This window comes from Streptopelia decaocto, assembly GCF_964273445.1.
Source record: "Streptopelia decaocto genome assembly, chromosome: 1".
Classification (NCBI taxonomy): domain Eukaryota; kingdom Metazoa; phylum Chordata; class Aves; order Columbiformes; family Columbidae; genus Streptopelia; species Streptopelia decaocto.
In genome coordinates, this window is record NC_138663.1 from 16,884,517 (window position 1) to 16,909,074 (window position 24,558).

Sequence of the window (24,558 nt, forward strand, 5' to 3'; positions counted from 1 at the left end):
TTTCATTGTCAAAAGGCCCGGGTTTCCTTAGTTTTTCTCAGACTACATAGTATTACGATATATTTTCAGCCATCACAGGGATGGGATTTCAGTGCTACAGTAGTGCTTAGTATCTCTAATATTTTTGTCCTTTTCTTTCTTTCTCTTAATATGAGCTCTCAAATAGCACTTACAGTTATCTTCTGCATAAAAGTTTTAAGGCAGAGTTATCCTAAACCCCAAGGTTTTCTAACATATTTTTTTAAATTAAAGTTTTTATTTAAATTAAAATAGAGAACCCATCATCTAAACTGTGTCCTTTAAGATAAAATAGCAGCGTAGAGAGGGTAAGATATCAGTATGTAAAGATTTGAAAGACCTTTTAATATCTTGCATGTCATGCAGAATGGGTAAAACTTAAGATCTGTGATCAATCTTTTTAATATGAAATAAATTTCATGAGAGAGGAGCTTTGTTCAAAAAAGAATTGCTCTTACTGAAGTTGTGTGTCTGAAGATCCTTCTTGAAAATTTATCTTTATCATCTTAAGTATTTATCTTAATAATTCTAGTTTTCTCTGTGAGATGATTTGGCTATTTGAACACAGATTTGTAAGGCAATTCAAAACTTAAGTCCCACTAAACCTTATGTAAATCTTAACTTACTAGGGTGCCTGTGTATCCTAATAGTAACAGGTTTTGAAACCTGGAAGTAAAGTAATGGTTCTTTAGGGAGAAAAGCTGTGTGATCTTGCCTTTCTTACTAAATGAAATACAGTTTATTTTCAAGGGCCAAATACTTGCTGGGATAAAGAAGGTTTGGAGCTGTTCCTGATTTCATGCCACATTAAACTTTCACTTTAATCAGTTTACATTCTAAGGTAACTTAACCTCAAAGTGAAACTCCACAAGAGGGGTAAAATGTAGCAAATGGTGTGGTCAGAGCCATTAAATTTGAGTTGAAAAGAGAAACATCCAGACAAAGCAACTTCTTCTTTGCCTTTAACATAAAAAATGTGAAAAACAACTAGGCATGAATTTATTGGCATGTGTCATGTCAGCTGTTGATCAACCTTATCCCCAAAGAGTCCCTTCCTAGTAAAGAAAATTACTCAGCATGTATTCAACTGTATCTCAGAGGAAGAAAGGGAAGCAGCTTCTGTGGAAGCAAATTATAAAGTAGTTGCTTGCATTCCTGTCCCCTCTAATACCAGAGACCTGATGAATTCACTTTGTGTGAAACTGTTCTAAAGAATAAAAGTAAACACGTTCTTGCTTAAAATACAGGAAGCCCAGAGGTGTTATTTTCCTGTCCCACATTCAGTTCATTTTACACTGGGTAGGATTCATTATTACTGCTCATTGAATTTACTCACTATATAATACAAACTTCCCGTAGTAAAAGGAGATAAATAAAACTATATACTATCTCCATCCTGATATGTTTCCTGTTTCATTAGTGATATTGATGATCATATACTCTATAGTATTTGCACTTTAAGCAATCTGTTCTTCAAGTATGTAAAGTAAGTTTGATCCCTTTGCATGGTAAATTATGTGGGTTTTTTTTTTTACATTTTATGTGTTTCCCAGTCATCCCTGAAGCAAGAACAGAGCTCTCCTCAGAAGTTCACTTTACTCATAAGGAAATAGTTCATGGCCACATTCATCTTCCATTTTCAGCTTTTACATGTGTATAGAATGATAGAATATTCTGGGTTGGAAGGGACCTTTAAAGCTCATCTAGTCCAACCCCCCTGCCATGGGCAGGGACACCTTCCACTAGACCAGGTTGCTCAGAGCCCCGTCCAACCTGACCTTGAACACTGCCAGGGCTGGGGCATCCACAGCTTCTCTGGGCAGCCTGTTCCAGTGCCCTACCACCTCATGGGGAAGAATTTCTTCCTTACGTCTAATCTAAATCTGCCCTCTTTTAGTTTAAAACCATTACTCCTTGTCCTATCTCTACAGGCCCTACTAAAATCTGTCTCTGTCTTTCTTATAAGCCTCCTTTATATATTGAAAGGCCACAATAAGGTCTCCCTGGAGCCTTCTCTTCTCCAGGCTGAAGAACCCCAACTCTCTCAGCCTGTGCACATAGGAGAGGTATAATCTCATAAATGTGAAATAGTGCAGAGGAGGTACATGAGCTTGCTTGTTGGGCCATACTTTTAGTTAAACTGTTTTGATATCCTGTCTCAATATCCTGATTCACACAGTAGCCAGTTGCAGATTCATCAGAGGGATGCTTAAGAAACTGTATGAAACCATTATATGCTTAACATTTTTAATGAGGTGCTTCTCTGAAAATTTGCCAATTAGTTATTGTTTTATACTGTGAAAAAATATTTTATATCCATGTATTATTTTTTGTGTATAATAATCTACCAGTTTGGCTTTTGATTCTGCTTTAAATGAAATAAATTCAAATTTGTTCTCCTACTGGAAAAGTGTTTGCACTGAGTATCTGTGTTTTAGCAGATTTTACTATAACATTTTATTGACAAACTTGCCCACCAGCTCCTGACTCACCAAGAGAAAGTTGTGTGTTCCCAGGGTGTCCAGGGCAATCTGTCCATTTGGGAAAAACTGATACCCAGAGTCTGCCCCTTTCTGTTCCCCCCCAAACCCTGCAGTCTGTGTGTCCCATTTCTAGGAAGCCAGACTCAGATGGTTATCTAGTCTAGTCTGATGAAAGAGCTGAAAGCTCTGCTGTTGGCATTACAGCAATTAAAAAAAAAATCATACTGCAATTTTGTGTCCTCTTTGGTCAGATAGCCAAGCAGCCTCCTCCTCTAGAGAGAGGTAGGAGGGAACTCAAGGCGGGGAAAAGGACGGGTCTTTAAAGAACTACAGATTCCTTTTATCCGCAGCCACAGACAGGACCTTCAGAAAGCCTTAGGTGGACCCCACAGAGTTTTCCATTTTCATCACTGCGCAATGTTTAGAACAGGTTAATACCATTAATACTGTCTACTAGATTGAAGCTTTATTTTATTCTAGAGTAGTTATTTTCATTTAAGAACCAACATGTATGGACTAGAATTCCTTACTGCTTTAAATGTGCTTTACTTTGTATTGTGAACATTGTTTTTAATCTCTACTTCGGTGCTTAATAAATATGTTTTATAATGGCCCTCTCAATCTCTGCACAATTCTTCTCTAAATATGGATATATTACTTTTTTTATGTAAAATCTTATTACCCACAGAGGATATCACTTTTCTGGATAACAGCATATACCAGACAAAACTTCACAATAAGTTCCAGCTTGTTAATGTTCTTAAGAACTTTGATAATACTTTAAGGTTTAAAGAATCATTTATTAAAAAAAAAAAAAATCAGAGCATTAGCAAGTAAAAATATCTCAGTTAAACTTCCTATGTGTTTAATTGTTTCCTTAGCTTCTGCTGTATTTTGCTATTAATTTATGAAGATATATTTGGTAACCTGAGTGACTTGCTATTTTCTGTCCCATGAGAAATGACTGGAAAATTCTGCCTTCTGGATTTGACACAATCAATGCACCCATATGCTATTAAAATACAAGTATTAAAGGCAATCCGAATACATTTTAATTTATATTTTAATAGGGTTCTGTTTTTACTTTTTTAGGACAATTAAAGTAGAAGTGTATGATTGGGATAGAGATGGAAGGTAAGACATTTATTCTATTGTTAAACTTTAGGGTTATCCATGTGTATTTATACACATTTTAAAATTTATAATTATATATTCATAGTGGTCAGAAAAAGGACTAGAAGATGGTATTTATCAATATTTAGAGGTACAGGTACTGGAAAAATAGGTTACTGTGCTACAGTTCTGTTTTGTTTTTTCCAGTTGTGGTAAATACTGATGGATTGGCCCATTTCAAACATAACGTGTTCATATTCATACATGGAACAAGCAAGATGTCATCTGTAAAATCAGTTTGGTGAATCTCATGTTATCAGTTAATGGACATATATAAAGAGATGGATAATCCATTTTATAATCTACTTTCTTCTGCTTAAAACACCACACCATAACTGTTTCTTTTCAAGTATGATAAAATGACTGAGCTTGCAGTTGCTTCTTTGTGGTTTCCTAGATATTGCAATGTAGAGACTACCTATTAATTATCATAATTTCAGAGTGGGTTTGAATGTTCTTTCCATGCCTGTCTTCATCTAAACATTGTTGTAAACTCTAGAATTGGAAGTTTTAAGTAACTGTATTGCTAGAAAGAGGACGGCAGAATATACGTGGAATTTCTGTTGCTAAATTCAATCTGTTATCATTCAAGCTTGCTGTCTGTACTGAGTGTACCCTTTTTTTTCTAAAGAAATTAGCCTTTCAGGTCACCTTTGTTTTGAAAAACAAGATAGAATTATTTTTTATCAAACTGGATTGATACCTCTTGTTCTTTTAAAAATGTTTGAGCTCATATCTTAATACTTCGGTTAGAAACTGTACTCATAAATCACGGTGCTAGAACTTGTATGGAATACAAGAATGTGTCCATTTCTATTTATCTTTAAGTTGGTCTGTCTTAGTTATTTCCTGTCAATCTTCATTTGTATTTTTAAATATATGGGTATGCACTTACATTTGCATTTTTAAAAGTATATTATTTATTATTATTATTTATTATACAGTAATGTCTTTAATATTGCAACCTGCTTCTAGCATTATAGCTACTGATATTATGCTTCCATGGCCCAACAGATCTTGTAATCACAATAGGCAAATTTGTCCTGTGCTGCAATTCAGTTCCTTGCTGACAAGGTCCAAAATCAGTTTCAGCGTTCTCAGCTTATACTTTTGTCTTTTTGGTTCTGCCGTGAAGCCTGTTGGTTTATAAGCATTCTTGTCACATATTTATCCTCTATAAATGCCTGCTACCGCAAACTCATCCTTCTTGATTAGATATTTCCTGGAGCAACAAAATAACGTATTCTGACAATTAAAAATACAAGGATTTGAATTAACAAAGCTATATTAGCAAAAAATCACTGCATCACCATAATGATGAATTTCTGTTAACATTCTCTGTTCCTCACTTAGATTTTCCAACTCCTTAAAATTTTCATATATTTACACTTTTGTGTATAAGCAACAATATTTTTTTAATTATCTAACAATGAAAAATTAAATTGTATTGCCAAGTTAATAAAAATATAGATTATACTTTTTTAAGGTGTCAAACCTCATGCGCCATCCAGTTTTGTCCAAAATCTGAAACTGAGGTGTGATTAGAAAGATAAGAAAGAAATCTGACAAATATTATTGTGTAGCTGCAATTCTGAGTGAAATTGTCAACATACTGTGGAATTCAGGCAATCATCATTAGCCTCTGCACACTCCCAGTTTGCGAGATTACCTGCTTTTGCTCACATCCCACTCTGAATACCTACAAAATTAATTTCTAAAACAGCAACTAGTATTCTAGTTGTGTCTTCTTTTTTGCCTTTTGCTTTCTACCTTTTTTGAGTTTAGAGGCAGGCAGAACACTGACATCTTACACGTTAAATTCCTCAGCAAGACGAGACGGCGCTCATCTCATGTAACTTCAGACAATGTCAAAATCAGACAGTTAGACTGAACTAATCATTTGAGCTACTTCAGTAGCTTACAGGGAAAGTGGTCTGATTGAATCCTAACTGGAATAAACTGCCATTCGGTGGTGCCTATGACTTACTGGTGATCATAGCAAGAACCTCAGTGCCTAATTTAACTTTGACATTGTCAAATGTATCTGAAGGGAATCCCATTCAAGAATTAATCTATCAGTTTTTTGTACAATGCTGCTTTTCCTTGGTTTATATTAATTTCCGTTTTTGATGGGCTGTTTGTTTTTAACCAGTTGTTACACTCGCTGATCAACTCACTGGGCTCAATCTGTTTGCTCCAGATGTGCAGTTTGGGCAGGAGTAACCTTTGAAAGATCATCAGAGAGCCTGCTATGTAGCAAAGCAAGTTATGCTGAATATTGCAGGTTATTCTGCAATCAGCAAGGCAACATTACTGTGCATGTACTTGATTACTGAATCTTGACTTGACTCTGACTTCTTGAGTCTTGACTTAGAGGTTTGGGGTTTTTTTTTTTCTCTTTTTCTCTTTTTTGTGGAAACAGTACCCGGGTGCTTTGGGTTGAGCTTCTTACTGTCACTTTCGTGAATTACATTGTTAAGAATAATTATATATTCTTAGCTCTCATTTGTTTTTGAACATCACTTAAAATTTCCTGACTAAAAGGTAACACAGGACCTTTGTAACATTAATATCATTAATTACTAAACATTTCTTTATCTCAAACCAGTATTTGCACGAAAGTTGTCAGTTCGTTAACTGCTTACATGCCCAAAAATATTTGGCTCTACAAGAAGTCACAGAAGTTGCTACTTTGGACAAGCCCACTCATTTGCTCATGTGAAACAAAGTGACTTTCTTTTTGTTGAGTGTCCTTAATAATTAAGTACTTGCAGATGAGTCTTACAGCAGTTAAAATAAGATGATCTGCAACTTCCCTTCAGCAATACTGATTTATTTCCCTCCAAAGGCTTTTCACTAATTTCAGATTAGTTGTTACTTAGCGTATATGGTGCAAAAGCATTGACATTTATGATCTGTTATGCAGAAGAAATGGTTTTTTCTTTATTTTTAAAACTGTAAATATTACCATGCTAACCTAGGGCCACCGAAACAGTCATCTGAGAATGTAAACATTCCAGGAGAGATTGTCTCTCTCAGATTCTAGGTTCTCTCACTTTTTTTCTTGGTCTCCATCTTCATCCTCCTTCTCCAGGTGGATAGTTGATTTTTAGGTTATGGCATTTTTCCCCTTACTCATTGACATATCTCTGGTGATCAAAGTTTATATAATTCTGAAAGTGATTTTCAGCACTTCAAAGCATAGCATCAAAAGTGGTAGATTTAGGGAGGTGTGGTTCGAGTGATTATTTTATGTGCTAGGAGTCTCCGATGCAAGGTTCTGATACACTGCTCATGGACAAAAGTCTTTAAGTCCAGGAATATTTAGTGGTAGAAAAGCAAAGACAGTAACTTATTTGGATTCTCAATGCAGAGACTAATAAGGAGATCCATTCAGTGACATGTGATCATGATTATTGGGAGGGATCGGTGCCTTGTTTTTCTTAAAGATTTATACTTCTGGCGAAGGCCAGTATTGTCTGACAGACACTCATCTGTCAGAGTGAACGTCATGGGGGGCATACATCCATCTCAACACTGACTGTGAAGATCCAGGTTGATGATCTTTTAAGTTCAAAGAACTGGTTATATATGCCCACACCTTTTTAACATGATTAGTTGGAGGAATTGTATCTTTCCAGGTCAGTTCTTATCAGTCTGTGTATATTGCCACAAGGAAAGGAGGCTTTCCAATGTCCTTTAGAATTAAGGAAATGGTTACTTCTGAGCAGTACAGATTTTTTTACCCAGAGACATCCCTGACTGGAATTGCTTACCATTCCTCTGTTTGCTGCAGCATGTTTGTAGATAGTCATTGAACTATTGTTTGAATTTCTGTCTTTGAAATACACAAGCTGACTCAAAAATTTAAGGTAAGAACTGCTACAGAAGGAAAATATTCCTCTTTTATCAAGGTGCATTTTTCTCCAGTGCCACAGTTACCCAAGGTTAAATACACCTTATGTGCTACGGCCCATATAGAACTCAAGTTCTGTAGCCTGTATGGATGGCTTCCTCTGTTCCCCTGCTTGAATAGTCATTGCAATCTGGAGAACATTTAATCAAAGGAGGTGATAACTCCAAAATGTGTTTCTTAAGAAAAATCTTAGTCTGTCAGTCTCAGAAGCAGTTTCCTGATCTCCAAACTGGAAAGGGAGTGTTTCATGAGAGGTGGTCCCTTCTGGGTCTGAGTAATCGGGAATATCTTTACCACATAGTATTTCTCAAGCTTTCTTACAGGATGCTTTGCTTTTTTCATTTGCGTTGACATAATGACTGAACGTTTTAATTGTTTGTTTTACATAATTTGTGAATTCATGCTGGTTTCAGAAAGTGAGATTCATATTTGGGGTTTGTTTTTTTCATTTCATCATGAATAAATGAAGAAAGAAATTTCATATCACTATGGATTGTTTCCATTTTTCCTCTTCCTGCAACATTGATTTATTTAAATTTGCTTTTAATATTTATAGCTTAATTAGAAGTGTGCTGTATTTATTAAAAACAAATTTTACAAGTAACTAAGTCACAACACTTTGACTTTCTATTCTAATGTACCATTGGAGGGAAGGTAAAAAAGTGAGTCTCATAGCTCACCAGATGCAGAGGCAGAATGTGGAGGAGATAAAACACCTTGTTAGGGAACAGCTGTGAAACCAGAGGGGCAGGGGGATGGGAGCTGGAGCAGCAGTGAAGAAAGTTCAGCTGGGAAGAGTGGAGAGCGGGAGCAGGTCTGTGTGTGCTGGGAGGTGTGTGCCCGGCTGTGCGGCGCTCGCCCCTGGGGTCACTTCCATTCCAGACCCCCATCCGAGACCTGCAGCTCAGTCACTTCTGGCAGCCCTGTAGTTTCTGTGCCCCAGGTCCCTGTTCCCAGCCACCTTTCTCAGCGACGCTTCATCCCCTGCGCTGCTCTGGACACCCGCTCGCAGCGGCTCCTCGGCATGCCATCCCCTGCTTAGGAGGTGACAAAGCAGTTGTCACAACGTGGGTGACAGCACAGGAGTCTTGAATGTATTCCTAGAGCAGGAACAGAATTTAGAAAGGAGAAGCTTGATAACCACTGCTTTAGTGTTAGCTTAAGATGTGCTTTCCAATGGTGTCTAATACTGTAAGATGAGTGGCCTCAGCGGGTGGCTTTTCTTCTCCCGGATGGGAAAACACAGCAGCTGAAATAAGCTTTAGGTCTTCCCCTTAAAAGTACCACTCAACGCCACATTTCACCAATTGGTAGGGCTGGTTTGTTTTTTCTGGTTTGTTACTGCTTTCCCTGTCTTACTTTCTCTCATGTAGTCTTGTACACAGTTCAGAGTCCATGATGACAGTGGTCACCCAGTGAGAAAATGGAGATAGTCTTTGATAGCCCACTCTGGTTTTTCAGATTCTGTAAGCTTACATTGGGGTCAGATCACTAATTTAAACCTAATCCTTGTTGTGCAACTCAGTTAAGCAGAAAACATCAGAAAGATACTTTTCACGTCTAAACTCTTATTACTAATAGAGTGAACATCAAACAGAGGGAAAAACAAAGCTTTTTTTTAAGCAAATTACATCTTTTGCCATTGCTTCTTCCTTGTGTGTCAGTTCATACTGGCTGTGCTTGTCTTTTTCATAAATAGATGTAATACACGTCTCAATAAATGCTGTGCATTTGATTGTAAAACTTTTTTTTTTTAATACAGCCATGATTTCATTGGAGAATTCACAACAAGTTACAGAGAGTTGTCGAGGGGGCAATCTCAGTTCAACGTGTACGAGGTAAGTATTGTGAGTATTTACTCGCTTTCAGGAAACATATGAGAACACTTCAAATGTTTTCATGGCAAACAGGTCAAATCTGCACAGTGCTTGTGAAAATCACACTTTGGAATTATTTCACATTTCTTTTATAAAGAAGAACAGAGAATCTGAAAGTGCCGTTTCATAAAAGGATTTAAGGACAAGTAGGTATGTGTGCGTGTGTCTGTGCGCTGGGCTGTGACAGGGCAAGAAGAGAGCTTGAAGCAGTAATAACTTGGTAATAACTTGGAACAAATACTGGGTTACCCCCATTTGTGTATGAACGATTCGTCATTTATTTCTCCTTTTGGCAACTGCTACCTGTGTTGTATGCTATTTTCTACAATCCGAAGAATATCTGTTGATCCCTACATCAGATGTATTCTCACATGCCTTTTATTTTAAGTGCAGACTTCAGAACCGTTAGAGTTTTGATTAAGGACTTACAAGTGACAGAAAATTTAGCTTACTTATTGGTAGGGTTTTTCATGTGGTGGGTTACCATATTTGCTTAAAAATTTGCATCTTATTTGCAGTTTAGGAATTACACTTCTGCCAGCTACTGGGATTGACAGGCAGTTGTCAATTCAATTATAGTGGTAAGATGTTATCATGTATTGTAGGTGAATGCAGGCTGCATCCATGTATCCTCTTAGTCTTCTTCCTCTTTTCTGCTCAGCGCCCTTTGGCCAAAATTGTGCAGATTTGTTTGTTTCAGATCTAATAAATCTCTAATTTAAGACTTCTTTCTTAATTTAGTATGAGATTATTGAGATTTGCAAAAAAAAACACTTTTTTTCCAAGATCAAACTTTATTGAATCTTCAAAATGTGCTGTCATTTATTCTCAGAAGAAACCAATGAGTTTGTGCAAACAAAAACTGAGATGCACAAACTTGAAGTGACATAAAGGAACTCGGTTTTGCTTAAAAATATGAGATCTTTTGTCCTTTTCAGAATTTATAAATAATACTAAACACAGGAATGGTCCAGTTTTGAGTTGGTTGTTTTTTTCCTTTATTTCATATTAAAGAGGCTACAGTCTCCTCTCTAATGAACTTAAAATTTGTTTGTATCAGTTGAGTGATGAACATAACCCAGGAAAATATAGCATCTGCCAAAGTGCCTAAGGGAAAAATAAGAAAGGTAACTGCATCCTACTAGAAATTGCCTTCATTTTGCCTTGGCTCTTGCAGCCTTGCTCTTTTTGGGTTAGACCTTGATTCTTACCCTTATGCAATGGGTTGCTGTCATCGCACCACAATACAAATGCCCATTCCTAGGTCTGATTACCAGCAGGTTTATTCTAGTTAAAAGTAGCTCTCTCTTGGAAAATGTCATCATACACAGAGCCCTCTCACGCTTTAGACATTCTGGTAGCATAGAATGGGTCCTCTTCCTGTAGCAGCAGTTTCAACCCATGTCTTATATAACGTAGACCAAGTATAGGAACTGAAGAAAAATTAAGGCACTTAGCATTTTTCCCCTGTAGTTTTTGATGTCCTTAAAAGTATTTCTTCTTTCTTGTATTCTGGAGCTCCTTCCCAGCTTCTGCCTGGGCTATTGTGTGTGATATTTCTCTTGGTATTTCTTTAGTGACTCTGTGACTCTGCCCTTGATTTCCAGTGTTACCAGAAGCCAAGATTTTGACCTTATACCTTCTTCCCTTGCTTTCCCAGGGGAAAGTAATAACTAAGGCTCCCCAACATCAACAGTGGTCGTATTGCCATCTGAAAAAATGGGAAAAGCTTTTTCCATGGAATCTCCCTATAACATAGTCTTGTTAGTATGAGCATCTTCTCTTTCAAATTAGCAGCTAATTTGTCTTCGAGTTATACTGCAGGTAATAGAGGCACTTCTGCTATGTGATGCCACCTGGTGACTTGTGGATTCATATGGGCTGTAATTGCTTTTGGAATGGTTCTGTGATGAACTGTCTTGAAGATTCTGTTCCTTCTTTGTCCATTCTGGTAGGAGAGCCTGTTCGTGAATTTAGACTCACGTATGTGCATGTTGGTGAAACTCCTGACCAGCCTGTCTGCAAGATCTTCATCAATGTAATCTTTATCCTGTGATCGGAACTTCTTTCGGTTCTACTTCTCCCAGGGGTGATTCAGATGTAAGACAAATCCAGCTGATTACTCATGGCTATCCTGGTAGACTATTTAATTTCAAGGCCTCTTATGTCCTTCAGAATAAATATGTAAGACTTTCTTCAGGGTTTTAGGTATACTTTTTGAAGGATTTAGGTTAGCTTCTGCGTTTGCACCATGAGTTCCAGCATCACGCAGTTTGCATGCACGATGTCTCTCAGAACTGAAATGTGTTTTTTCTTCCTCATGGAAGATATTCTTGCTAATAATGAGAATACAAGCCTATGTGGCTATAGCCTGTTTGGGTTTTTTTGTGTTGGTTTGTTGGTTGTTTTTTATCTGCATGATGTGCAGATGTTTGTTATTCTGTAAGCTATCCTTTAATCGGTCTTGGACTACAGCCATCAAATAGCAGTATTTTGTAAAATTTCATATTCCTAATATAGGTGATCACAAATATGATTGTTTAGGCAAACACTAATGCGAGATCAACCCCAGAATTACTGTAATTTACATCACTTTCCTTTGGATAGTGTCACAGCACAGATTACTGTGTGCAGTGAAAATGTCCTCTCCTGTTGTACCACTGACATGGCTTCTACCCTGCTAGGAATGTTCTGTCGTAACATTCTAAGTAATTTTGCAATTTCTTAAATATAGTATCAATATCGCATTCCCACGTTTCCTGAGCATCCCATGTTTGCCTCCCCACATTGCAATCCTCTGTGCTTTGCTACTGATTCTACTTGATCAGGCTGTGCAATATCAGAGCAAGAGAGACTGGAAAAAATATTTTTAAATTATTTTACATTTACATATTGACCCAAGGCAGGTAGAGAAATTTGTGTTTGAGTAGGTGCCTGATAGTTTCAGATTAGAAATAGTGGTATGACAAGCTGTTTTCAGTTGACTTTTTTAAACAGGTGAGAGTTCATGTAGATTCCTAGGTTACTGCAGGGGTGTAAGGCTTTCAGAGGCTAAAAAATGTTGGTTTATTTAGAAAGCTATCTGAATTTTGAGAAAAAATAAATATTATAATAATTATAGTAGCTGGAATTATAGGAGAGAGACAAGCTGTAATGTAATTACTCTTTGATATCAAGGAGATGCCTTGTTTCCTGTGATATTTCACTCCAAGCTCCAGTGAAATTCGTAGCAATTCCTTAGAAACCAATTGTCAAGTTACCTGAAGCAGAAGATTCATCTGAATCTGCTTTTTGGCGTTTAATGACTGCTGGCAAGAAATATGCTGCAAATTCAGGCCTGATCACTGGATTCTGGAGAGCTGTGAATGAAGGGCCACAGGGCAGGCAGGCAGTCTGGTACCTTCATCTTCCTCCTCTGCGCAGCTGTCAGCAGGAGAATCAGCTTCTGGCTGAGATTCTGGTTCAACAAGAATCACTTCATTGTGTATAAACCGCCATTACACAGATTTAATCCATTGCTTATCAGTCAAGACACTGTTTATAGGAGGGACAGGGTTTGTTTGGGGGCGTTTTTGTGTGTGGTGTTGTTTTGTTTTGTTGGTTGTTTTGGGGTTGGGTTTGGTTTGGTTTTGGTTTGGGGTTTTTTTAAGTGTTAAAGGGCCTTTGTATGTGTGAGGCAGTAAAAGCTTTGAAGAATACTTATCAGTTATCTGTGGCATACGGGAGCCTATTTGGTATGATAGTTACCTCTTTCTGCCTTACATTTCACAGCTGTTGTATGTTGTGCAAGGAATATGATCTTTAAATGTAATTTCATTTTGGTTGGGGGAAGAGAATGTTTGGAAGACGTGTATTACTATTTTTCCTGTTTTCAGGAAAAATTGTTTAAATATTTTATAGCAGTTAAGTGACTAAGATTTCAGTTGGGAATGTTTTCATTCCTTGTCATTCACAGAACATCTGTGAGTAGTTTACAGTAAAACTTGGCAGTAAGCCACAAGGGTTTGAGTTTCCTAGTTATATAGGAGATAGTTGATCAACCTAATTAACAAAATAATGTTTTGCTTCCAGTTCCATGTACAATTTTGAGAAAAGCAGGAGTACATTTTAATGTGTATGTAATGAAACTGGCTGAGACTTGCCTTTGAATGGGTAGGTATTCATAAAGGAAACAATTTTTTTGGTGACTACAGCGGGAAATTTTATAGGCGTGGGTTCAAGACATTCAAGAAAACTGTTTAGTGCTTTGTAGTCCAGTTCCATGAAGATTGTTGTGCATGGGGAGTGCCTTGAGGCCCTGCAACTCCTGTACAGCAATCAAGTGGTGGTCTGCACCATTTTCATGAAATTACTGACCAGTTTTAATTCTGGGACAGTGTGATCTGCCCCCAGAATTGCTTTTCCCATCAGCCAGATCCTGTCACTGCATCAAATACAGAAATGGGGAGTAAAACGACTCTCATGTTGATCAGATGATACTGAGGCAAAAATGGAAACACATTAACTGGAATGTGAAGAGGTGCGTTGTGAGATGAAGAAGCGGTGACACAGTACACTGAAACACTGGAATCAGGAATGCAGAAAAATGCAGAATCTTGTGAAAATGCAAAGAGGTGTTTTTTCACTGAGCACTCAGATTTAGTGAACACTATCACCTCTGCCTCAGTCCCCTATTTCTCAAATGTGAATAACAGCACTGGCTTACCGAGCAGGTACCATGAAGATAAATTCACTGGGTTTTGAAATATGCATATATCCCAGCACTGAGGTGCATAAGTAAACAGTATGCTGAATAAATTTAGAATGCACTGAAAACAGACTACTTTCTGCATTGAAAATATCTAAACACTTATCTTTATTTTAGATCATAAGTCATACTGCTTTAATATTTTTATCTGTGTTTCCAGGTAATAAATCCAAAGAAAAAAGGAAAAAAGAAAAAGTATGTTAATTCTGGAACAGTAAGTAAATATATTTTATATTACTGGATGCTTTTCTCTTGAAACACAGAGTAGTTGGCTTGTAATTTAACAGGATTAGAACAGAACCTTCTGTGAATACCACAACAGTAAACTATTTACTGTTACACAACTTTTATTTTCAGATTATTTTAATTTGAGGAGTCTGATAAAAGCTGTGTCCAGGTGTGCTGTTAAGTTGCCAATGCTTTCCAAATTTGTTGTACCAATGTTTTAGTCAAATCCTTGGAATTCCTGGACTGAACACTTAATTTTTATCTGAAATTTATCTGCACTTTAAAAAGTTAATTTTCATTTTAAATTAACTCCCGAGCTAGCATCAGTCAAAGCTATTATGCTTATCATGGCTAAACAAAGCGATTAATCATTTTTTATTTCCAGCATGTTTTTGTAAATTTATGTTGAAAGATCTGTTAGTATAGTTTGGGATGAGATTTTAATGTCCTTTCATTCATATGCCATATTCTGTTTTATGAAGGATTTGCTAGCAATGCAAATAATTCCCTTCAACGCTTACTCAACTTCCGTGCTCTGGCATCCATGATGTTCCAACATCAGTTACAAAAAAAAATGAAGATAAATGTTGAAGAACTGCATATTGGAAAACTTAATCAGATATAAGATATGGTTTTTTTAAAACATATCCAGCTTGTGGGTTATTTTCCACATGAGCAGTTCCACTGACGTCAGCATAGGGTGACTTTCACCCTGAGCTGTAGCCTTGAGGAATTTTCTGTCATTCTCACATTCTTGCATAAGTCGGTTCATCAGTAGGAAAATAAACACTTATTTGTACCTCTGCTTTAAATTGTGAAAAAGAGGCAGAAGCAGCTTGTCCACAAACATTTAAAATACAAGACCTGATTCATTAGATAATTTACTTTTTGCTAACATATTCCTTTTACTAGAATTGAGTGTGTTAAAATAAAGTTCTGTCAGTGAGTAACTTACAAAAAGCGGTTATTTTAAATCAATACCAAAGGTAAGCGTACTCAAAATTGTAAGACGTCTTATGGTACAGAAGAGCAAAAAATACGTTTACATGTTACATTTTCCTGTTGATTTTAATTTTAAATATCTTAACACCTTCATATGAATGTCTGCATTTGAAAGAATGTATTTTACTTACATTTGGACAGACAGAATCAACTGTGCCTTGTTATGCTTTGTCTCAAATTACATGGAAATTCCCAATAAAATGCTGTTAGTAAATTTCTTTTCTCTTTCCTTCTCTACCAGTGTTCTCTACTGTTGGTTTTGTAATTTCTTCATCGAGTCGTCTTTGCCTCCATTTGTCATTAACTTCTGTTAGTCCTTCCAGCTTCTCTTACACTTCTCCAAATTGCCATTTTCCTATGTGTTTGCCTGAAGTTTTGTTTTTCTTCTCCCTATCATTCACCAAAAATATCCTTTATCCCACGGATTTCTAAATTTCAAAAGCAGGCAGCAAGACCATCGTTTTCACTGATAGGAATTTGGCTTCTGGAAAACTTATGTAAAGTGGATATAGATCATTGACTGCTATCGCACTGCTGCTTTTAAGTGCTGTGTACCTACAGTAGCCATCTCAATTCATTACTACTTCACGGTTCATGTTAAATTCAGACAGACAAACTACATACTAAGCAGAAATGTTTAGTTTTAAACAAAGCAAAGTAGTACAATTTAAAAGTCACCATATAAAACTTGGAGTATTGGTAGTCATTGTCTGTATGGAAGCAAACACTTTGGCCACTTTGGAAGGGTGGCATGTGTTTTCCATTTGTTACATTTTAAATTGGATTCACTGAAATGTTTGCTTAAACTAATTAGGAGCAAGTTAACTAGCTGTAATAACAGTTGAATCATTCATATGACTGTGTCCAGTGGGAAAATGTATGGAAATTGCAGGCTTATATGCAAGACTCAGCTACTGATAGTCTGGTAGAACTTTGTTATGACTTATGTTCTCAACTTGAAGGGTAATTTGATGGTTTTAAACTTTGCAAGTCATTTAGGATCACAGAGTAGCTGTGACAAAGAAATTAGGATAGAAGAGAGAATTACTACCTGTAATCTCATTCTGAGTCCAAATTTACAACATAGGAATATTTTCAGTTTTTATATTTTGCTGCAGGTGGAGGCAAATCAAATTTTGTTACACATTCCATCCTTTTTGTATTCTTTGTGTCATTATCAGTGAATTTGCTTTGAGTAGTTACTTAAGCCTGCCTGCCTGATGCACTTATGTTGTGAGAGGGTTTTGTGTCAGTTTGTAAATAAAATGAAAATAATTCGGATTTAACTATTTGGTTCATAGATGTTGTGCAGTAGATGAAGATCTTGAATGCTGGATCTTTTCCACTTGAGTTTATACTTCTGTGACTCAAGTGCTGGAAATGCGAGTGACACCTTTAGACCACTGTCTGTGTTTTAGACCTCTGTTGTTTCTGAGTGATAGAAGCTAGGACTGAAGAAATTTCTTATCTTTGCATTTTTTATATAGCCGACTTAATTTATTTTACATATTTCATATATATTTATAATTTACTAGATTTTTTTCATTCTTGGCTTGCATTAATACTCAATACCACTTTGAGATGAGAAATGACATACATAATTGTAATTGGGTTCTTTAAGCAATGTTGAAATACTCAAAGGATAGATGCATTGTCACCCAGCCTCTAATATTCATGTGTAGGTGTAGTGCACACTGATCAGAAGAGATGCATGTGGTAACCTGCCCTGGAATACAACCTTCCATCCCTTAGCTTTTTCTTAAAAAACTAAAAAAGAGAAGCAATTGTAGCAGATTTTTTTAAATCTTCTGGGATATTACATCTTAAGGATAGAGCTCCGGAAACATTGTGCTTATGTCTCTACTTGTTCTGCTGGGAAATGACAATTCATGTCTGACTGTCTTTTATTTGCTTTCAGGTAACATTGCTTTCCTTCCTAATTGAAACAGAAGTTTCATTCCTTGACTATATTAAAGGCGGGTATGTGATTGGCAACAAACCTTTCTCGTTTTCACAATCTCATTGTCATTCACTAATAATTTGTATATGTACTTTGCATATGATGACTCTAAGTAGTATCTGTAAAGAGCTGTATTGTTTCCTCATTTTAGAGGCTGTACTTTCCTACGTAAAACCTGCAGATAGTTATTGATGTAAGTTAAATTATGGAACTTCGCTTATAATGTTGGAATTGGTGTGGTGCTAAAACACTGAGTAATGACCACTGATCAGCCAGTGAAAATTGGATTAAGCGAAAGGGAATTACCCATATACTAGCAAATTAGTAAAATGCTGTTTTATTTCTTCTGATTACACTGACCTTTGGTGTACTTAATATTGGCATTTGTTTAGAGACGTTCCCCTGCAAAGGCATTTCTTCAATACTAATTATGTAAAACTTATAACATGTTCAATTTCTCATTTATTGTCATTTTCCCAAAAGGGAAGTAGAGACAGAAGCATCAAATGGCTTACCCTAGAGCATGCCTTGAAATAGAATGGAATTTCACAAATTCCTGGCTCTTAACCTCCCTGCCAGAACACAATTCTTCTCTAAGATAAATGGAAATAATTTGTCATACGTTCCTAGGTACTTAACGTGGATTTTTCAGTAATAAAATCTGAATATACATTCCACATTTATTTTAGAGCATTGATTACCTGTGAAGAAACAAGTTAGATTTTTATGTCAGTCTTCAACCAGGCTTCAGCCGAAATAATAAAGAAGTCTGTGTTGTGTTTTGGCAGTAGCAATATAAGACTTTGCCTTTTTTCCCAACAGTGATAATCCTACAGACGAGAATGTGCTTAAGGTTTATTCCTAACACATTAATCGCCGAAGTTCATTAAGTTAAAGTGACAACCCCCATCATAATCGTTAGCTGCAGAGAAACTGTCAGTAAGCTCTCTGGCCTGCCATTGCCTTCAGCGGTTTGAAAAACCACAACCTGCGGCTGTACTCAGCACTGAGCTGCTGACCTGTAGAGGGAATGGATCGTTGTTCAGATGTTCTCCAAACTGTTGACCCTAACCCATGGGCTGCTGCAGAGTGTAGTTTTTTTCTCTCTCAAGGACTAACAGCCTCTTTGATGTTTCAGTTCTCCAAACAGTTAAATTTTGAAGTTAGGAGATCCAGGTTCACTGCTATTTGATCTCCAGCCAAGAAAATAAATATTTTCACTAAGGGTAAATTCAGTCTGTTACATATCTCAAAACACTGTGTCTTTTGGCTCATTAAGATTAAACCTGACAAGAATGTTTTATGCATAGTACTTAAAAATGGGAATGCTTCATTAGGGTTTTTAACATTGATGTGGATGTATTCTCCTTAAAATTCTTACTCAGTATCTTTGGAGAAGTTTGTGATTTACCTTGCCGATTCGCTCGCTCTTTGGTGGCTGAACATATTTTCTCATTTGGATAGGATACAGAGCCTCTGCAACATTTGATTTGATTGTTTGATGTTACAATGTTGTATGGTGTACACGCCTGGTTATGGGTGACCTTCAGAGGGAGTTGTGTAGGCCCATCGTGGAGATGTGTAAGTAGGAGGACATGTTAGTGGAAGGAAGGGGCTGTGTGAGAGGGCAGCCGTCCCTCCCCAGGATGGCTGGGAAGCTGGGGGTGCAGCTGGGCAGTGTGGTTGGCAGGCGGGGTCTCACCAGCCAGTTGTGCAGTGCACAGGCAAGACAAGCAGGGCAGGCCCAGAGATGGTGGCCAGGCTCAATGCAGTTGAGCTCAATGGCAGTTTGCGCTGATGAGGCAGACCAAGGTCAGGCTGGGACCAAGTCAGGACCAGGTCCAACCATTACCAGACAGAACTATGGTGGACAAGGCAGGGAGGTCAAGCCAGGAAGGCAATCCATGGGTCAGGATCTGGATTAATGAAGTCCATGGCCAGGCATGGGCTTGGCTGAGCTGGAGACCTATACTCCTCAGACATAGCTCAGACAGGGACTGAAGGCTCAGCTGAAATGTGGCTCCTGAGCCAATGGAGAGGCACCTGGTGGAGGGCCGAGGTGAGTCTGTTTGGGGACATTAAAAGGCTTTTTAGTACACTCAGGATGCTTCTGGACTACAAACTATCAAGCTTTTCCAGAATTGCTATCCTTACCTCCAGTTCAGTTAAATGGAAGCTGCTGCTGCTACAGTAATTCTTGTCTATTTTTGCACTCTTTGGGTCCTACAGTTTCTCCTCAGAGAGGATTTAATTTGGTTGTTGACTGCCTTAGAATCTGTTACAGTTTAGCAAAGGTAAAACTTGCTAATATTGGTCAGGCATGCTGTCAAGATACTACTGCATCTTTAACAGCTGAAGAACATGTAAACTCTATATGCTATAAAGAATCCTATTGGCACATTTGCTTGGCAAGCCGTTCCTCAGGCACCTAGATTGCCATGGTTAGGAAACCGGGTAATTCTGTGTTTCTGAGTCCATTTCCCATGATGAATACGGGTTGTGCCTGCTTTGAACCACCGTGAGTTAACAGATAGTTACTTGAGATAATAGAAGAGTATTTGGAGTATCAAGGTTCTGGATGTGATTTCCATATGAACAGTCGTGGTCAATCTGTTGTGGAGCACTTCTGATTTGTGCAAGTATTCTGGTTTTAGTACAGAATTGTAGAGTTTGAGAGAAACAGGTCAATTTTATTAGGACTGCTGTTGTCTTTACCAGAAGCAGAAAATGGCCATCCATCCATGTTTACTAAAAGTTTGTTTTCAATGAAGCATATGTATGCACAGATGCATGAAGAAACAGTTTTACCTCTAGTGTAGCTGTTTGTTCTTTGAAGTGTATTGCACATATATACCTCAACTATCTTATTTCCCATTCATTCATCATTCATCTCTACAAGAAGAGTGTGTATAAGGAACTGAGGTATTAAGTTTTGTATCTAAATTTGAAAAAAAAAAGAATATAATGTGTGCACGTGTAATCTTTTTTGGATGGTTTATCACGTTTCCCACTGAGATGTTACAATACAAGTTAATAAAGCTAATTATCTATATACTAAAGACAAATAGGATTTTTGAATACAAATACTACTTTGTCGTTACTGATATTTTGTATACATCTCTGTAACTGCAAGTCAAAGAAGACTTGTGATATTAATAATTACCGTTCAAGCTTTTTTTCTCTCTTTTATATAAAAAGAGTGTAAAACAGTAGAATGCTGTGCACTTAAAAGTAAGCAGTAATACTTATCATTGAATTATTTTATACAGAATCTTGGTTAGTGATTCATACAGTTATTTCTATGTACGTGCCAGTGACAACTGTAGAAGTACGTGTATAAAATGTTACCTTTCCTTCTGCAGCCGTTGCAGTTTTATTTGTAAACATGGCCTGAAGGCTGAGACTCAGAGTCATTTCCTGGGCTTCTCTGTTCCTTCCTTTGTCTCATTTAATACTACCGTGTATCAGTTGCAGTCCAACTGACAGATTTTGAAGGAAGGGAGAAGATTTCATCATTAATCAGTCTGTTTTCCCATCAAGTATCGCCTCCAAAATTGCTTTTTTAGTTCTCTGTTTTACTTCCATTTAGTTAGGCAAGGGGAAGAAAACACTGATTCTGCAATTGACACAACATTGGCTCTTTTAAATGGATGTTTATGAAAATACTTCATGTTCAGAACTTTAATTGGAATTGTTTTGAGGTGTCTAGAACTAATACTGATTTAATGGAAATCTTGACGTCTTTAAGTGTGACAAATTGGGATTACATTATTGATTTAATTTATGTTTTGAGTCTGCATCTGTTTAATTGGTATATTGCATTGTAACTATCATCAATATGACCGTTTTTTTTTAAAGAGCATTGAAGAATTAAATAGAAGTTTATCCACAAGTTCTAATTTTGTTTTACTACATAATACTGTGTTTTATAGCAGTATGGCAGGAAAGAGGTAGCTGTTTCTTTTGCATCTGAACGTTATGTCAAGGGGTGCCATCTTAGTAGCTGACTTTTTCTAACATCTTGATACTTAATCACGTATCTTGCCACACTGGTCTTCCCATGTTTAAAATAAGTACATTGTACTAAAAATTAATGTCTGTTTCAAAATCAGACTTCTCCTGCCACTTAACAATTAATAACATATTTCTATCAAAATGCCTCCTAATATGTGAATAAGCTCAGGAATGTAAGGGGTATGGCCTTGAAGAGGAATGCACTTGAAAATATCCTGGTTTACAGGAATGCCTGTGAAACACTTAGTTTATAGCCTCCTCTGTTTTTGTCTGTGGGAGAGACCAGGAGCCAAAAAGCTGCAAGACTGAGTGGACTGAAAGGATGTTTCCATGATGTTTCTAGCCTGTTAGACTTCTTAGATCACTCCCTATTCTACTAAGTTACTCTAGGCATTTGTAAATCAATAAAATCAGAAGCTGAATCCTTTTGCAACCCCAAAATACTGTCGTCTCTTCTGTCCCAAATTAGTGGAAGATAAGAGGAAATGTTTTCTTCCCATCGTATTTAAAGCCTTACCTTCGTCCAGGATTTTGGAAATGAACACCCACATGTTGTTTGGATTCTAAGGGCTTTGGGCATACATTTTTAACTGTATTATATTGATTCATTTATGGTCATAATGGAAATTTAGAACTCCTTTCATGACAGCTATTTTCATCCAGCCAGTGCACCATATAATGCAATGGCCTGCATATTTAATGTTCAGAGGAGACCTGGTGTGCAAGACAGTTTTCAAGCAAGGGCTGGCAGAGCTACATATTTTGGAGGCTTTACCAGATGTCTTTTGTATCCTTGGGGAGTAATGAGTAATAAGACTATATAAGAGGAAGATCTTATAGAGCTTTTATCAGAAAAATCCTCGTTATGTTGATTCTCCATTTGGCCAAACAAGCATCTGCAAAGGAGGAATTATGATCTAACTGTCACTGGGGACTTAAATGCCATGGAGAGGATACAGCCTCTTGGTAGTGTTAGTTATTCCATTAGCTCTGTTGTAGAGCTGTGCACAATAAGTGGTCCTCAAACCTTCAGCAGCTCCCCCCTGCTAACAGACCAGCTGGTTGTCACTCTGAAGCCACAGGAGGAAATTCATGTTTCCTTCCAATGTACTATTTAGAAAAATATAATCATTACAAACGTTATCAAGCCTAGTAGGAAGCTACACCCAGGCTTAGTTTGTTCCCTTATGTATATCAGTGCTGATACAACTCTTAATAAAAGAGGATAGGTCTCACCTTGTCCTCCCAAAGAAACAAAGTTGCCACTCTGTGGTTGCGAAGTGATTACTGTTCATTTCTCATCATAGTACAGGGTGAAATCACCTGTCCAGGTATCAAATAGATCATGTTATTCTATACCAACTAGATCCTGGCAGAGCAGTAGTGATCTATTCAGCTCTGAATCCATAAGGCACATTGCTGTGCGTGGATGTTCTGCCTGAACTCTCTCTTGGGACAGGACGGGACATTGAGCAGCTCAGCCTGCCTAGCCACGTGTCAATGTTTTAGTGGCTTTTGTGCAAACCCTCATGACCTTGCAACATCACTGATGTAGCAGGTGTTATGAGCTTTTAATGTAGCTCCTTGGAGAACTGTACAGTTGGAAAAGCAGGAACAGAGCCTTAGCCAAAGAATTTCCTTATTAAACATGACAGGTTTTGTTGTCTTCTTGTGTTTTAAAATTTGCGTCATTTAATCAGTCACGTAAATTTGTCTTGAAGACTTCAAGTTTATATGCTTTTTAACATTTTTGAGTGTCCTTATTCTGAATTAATGATTTTTCAACTAATGTCCCTTTACATAAAATATAATAATCAGTAATCTATTTTTAAAAGTTAGTGTTGATGAAGGTTAATATGTTAATAACAGTGACCTAATAGTGTGTACTTGATACAATCTAAGAATTAGTCTGTTAAAAAGAAATAAAACATGTAGTAGAAATCAAGAAAAAAAAAGAAAGTGGACTTTCGGATATATTAATTACATTTAATTTGGTTCCAGAATAACATGTGTTGCCAAGAAAACATTTCTTAAAATATCATCCAGATGAATTTTCCAGTCATCCCATTTGGCTTCCAAAGTAGTGATACCTGATGTTTTCATGACACACAGCCTCTAAATTAGACTTCTTGGATTAATGTTTTAGTTAATGGATGTTTAATTTTTTCAGTCCCGATGAAACACTAGAGAAATTAATACCTTTTGTAATAATCTTTCACACAAAATACACTTGTTCATTTTTGAAAATAGTTTTTCCAGAGATACTAACTTGAAGTTGAATTATTTATTTGAGCTTGAAAGACCAGGTTTTGTGTTCAAAGATTTAATTATATTTTTATAATTTTGGCTGCAAGGTTTGACCTTTATTTTGTACCTTTTCGCAATTCATTATTCCTTTCCTCAGAGGACACTGGTGCCCTGTGTAACTTGGGCTTCTACATCTCTTTTCCATAAGATCATATTCAGAGGGATGTTTCTGATAACAGAATCATAATCATTTAGGTTGGAAAAGACCTTTGAGTCCAGCCATTAGCCTAACACTGCCAAGTCAGCCACTAAACCCTGTCTCAAAGCACCACATCTACATGTCTTTTAAACCTCTCAGGGATGGTGACACCGCCACTTCCCTGGGCAGCCTGTTCCAATGCCTGACACCCCTTTTGGTGTAAAAATTCTTCCTAATATCCAAACTAAACCTCCCCGGCACAATTTGAGGCTGTTTCTTCTTGTCTTATTGGTTGTTACTTGGGAAAAGAGACGAACACCCTCCATGCTACAACCTCCTTTCAGGTAGTTGTAGAGAGCAGTAAGGTCTCCCCTCAACCTTCTTTTCTCCATACAGAAATTACATGACATATCAAACAAAATGATCGTTGAAAACAGGGCAATAACAGTGCAGGTTTGCTCTAACAGGGTTTGTTGTAGCTTTCTTGGTCCTCTGTAAGATGTGAATGATGTTCTCTGGGGTCATGAGTCCATAAGAAAAAGTGACAGATGCATTAAGAGTGGGAGGAAGTTTCCTGAACTGTGTAGGCATCTAATGCCATTTTAGACTACCAAAAATGTCCATGGTGTAGTAAGTACCCTGGGGGTTATAAAATGACATTAGGAACCTATATTTAGGAAACTGAATTTGAAAC

The 24,558-nt window shown here is 37.1% G+C and overlaps 1 protein-coding gene across 1 annotated transcript in view; it reads left to right on the top strand.

Annotated features, from left to right (window-relative positions):
- Positions 1–24,558, top strand: part of CPNE8 (copine 8) — a 101,439-nt gene that overhangs the window by 53,202 nt on the left and 23,679 nt on the right. Inside the window, exons 10-13 of the mRNA XM_082063450.1 lie at positions 3,594–3,635; positions 9,353–9,428; positions 14,375–14,428; positions 17,363–17,424. Coding sequence (XP_081919576.1) covers positions 3,594–3,635; positions 9,353–9,428; positions 14,375–14,428; positions 17,363–17,424 — 234 coding nt within the window. The remainder of the gene's footprint in view (positions 1–3,593; positions 3,636–9,352; positions 9,429–14,374; positions 14,429–17,362; positions 17,425–24,558) is intronic.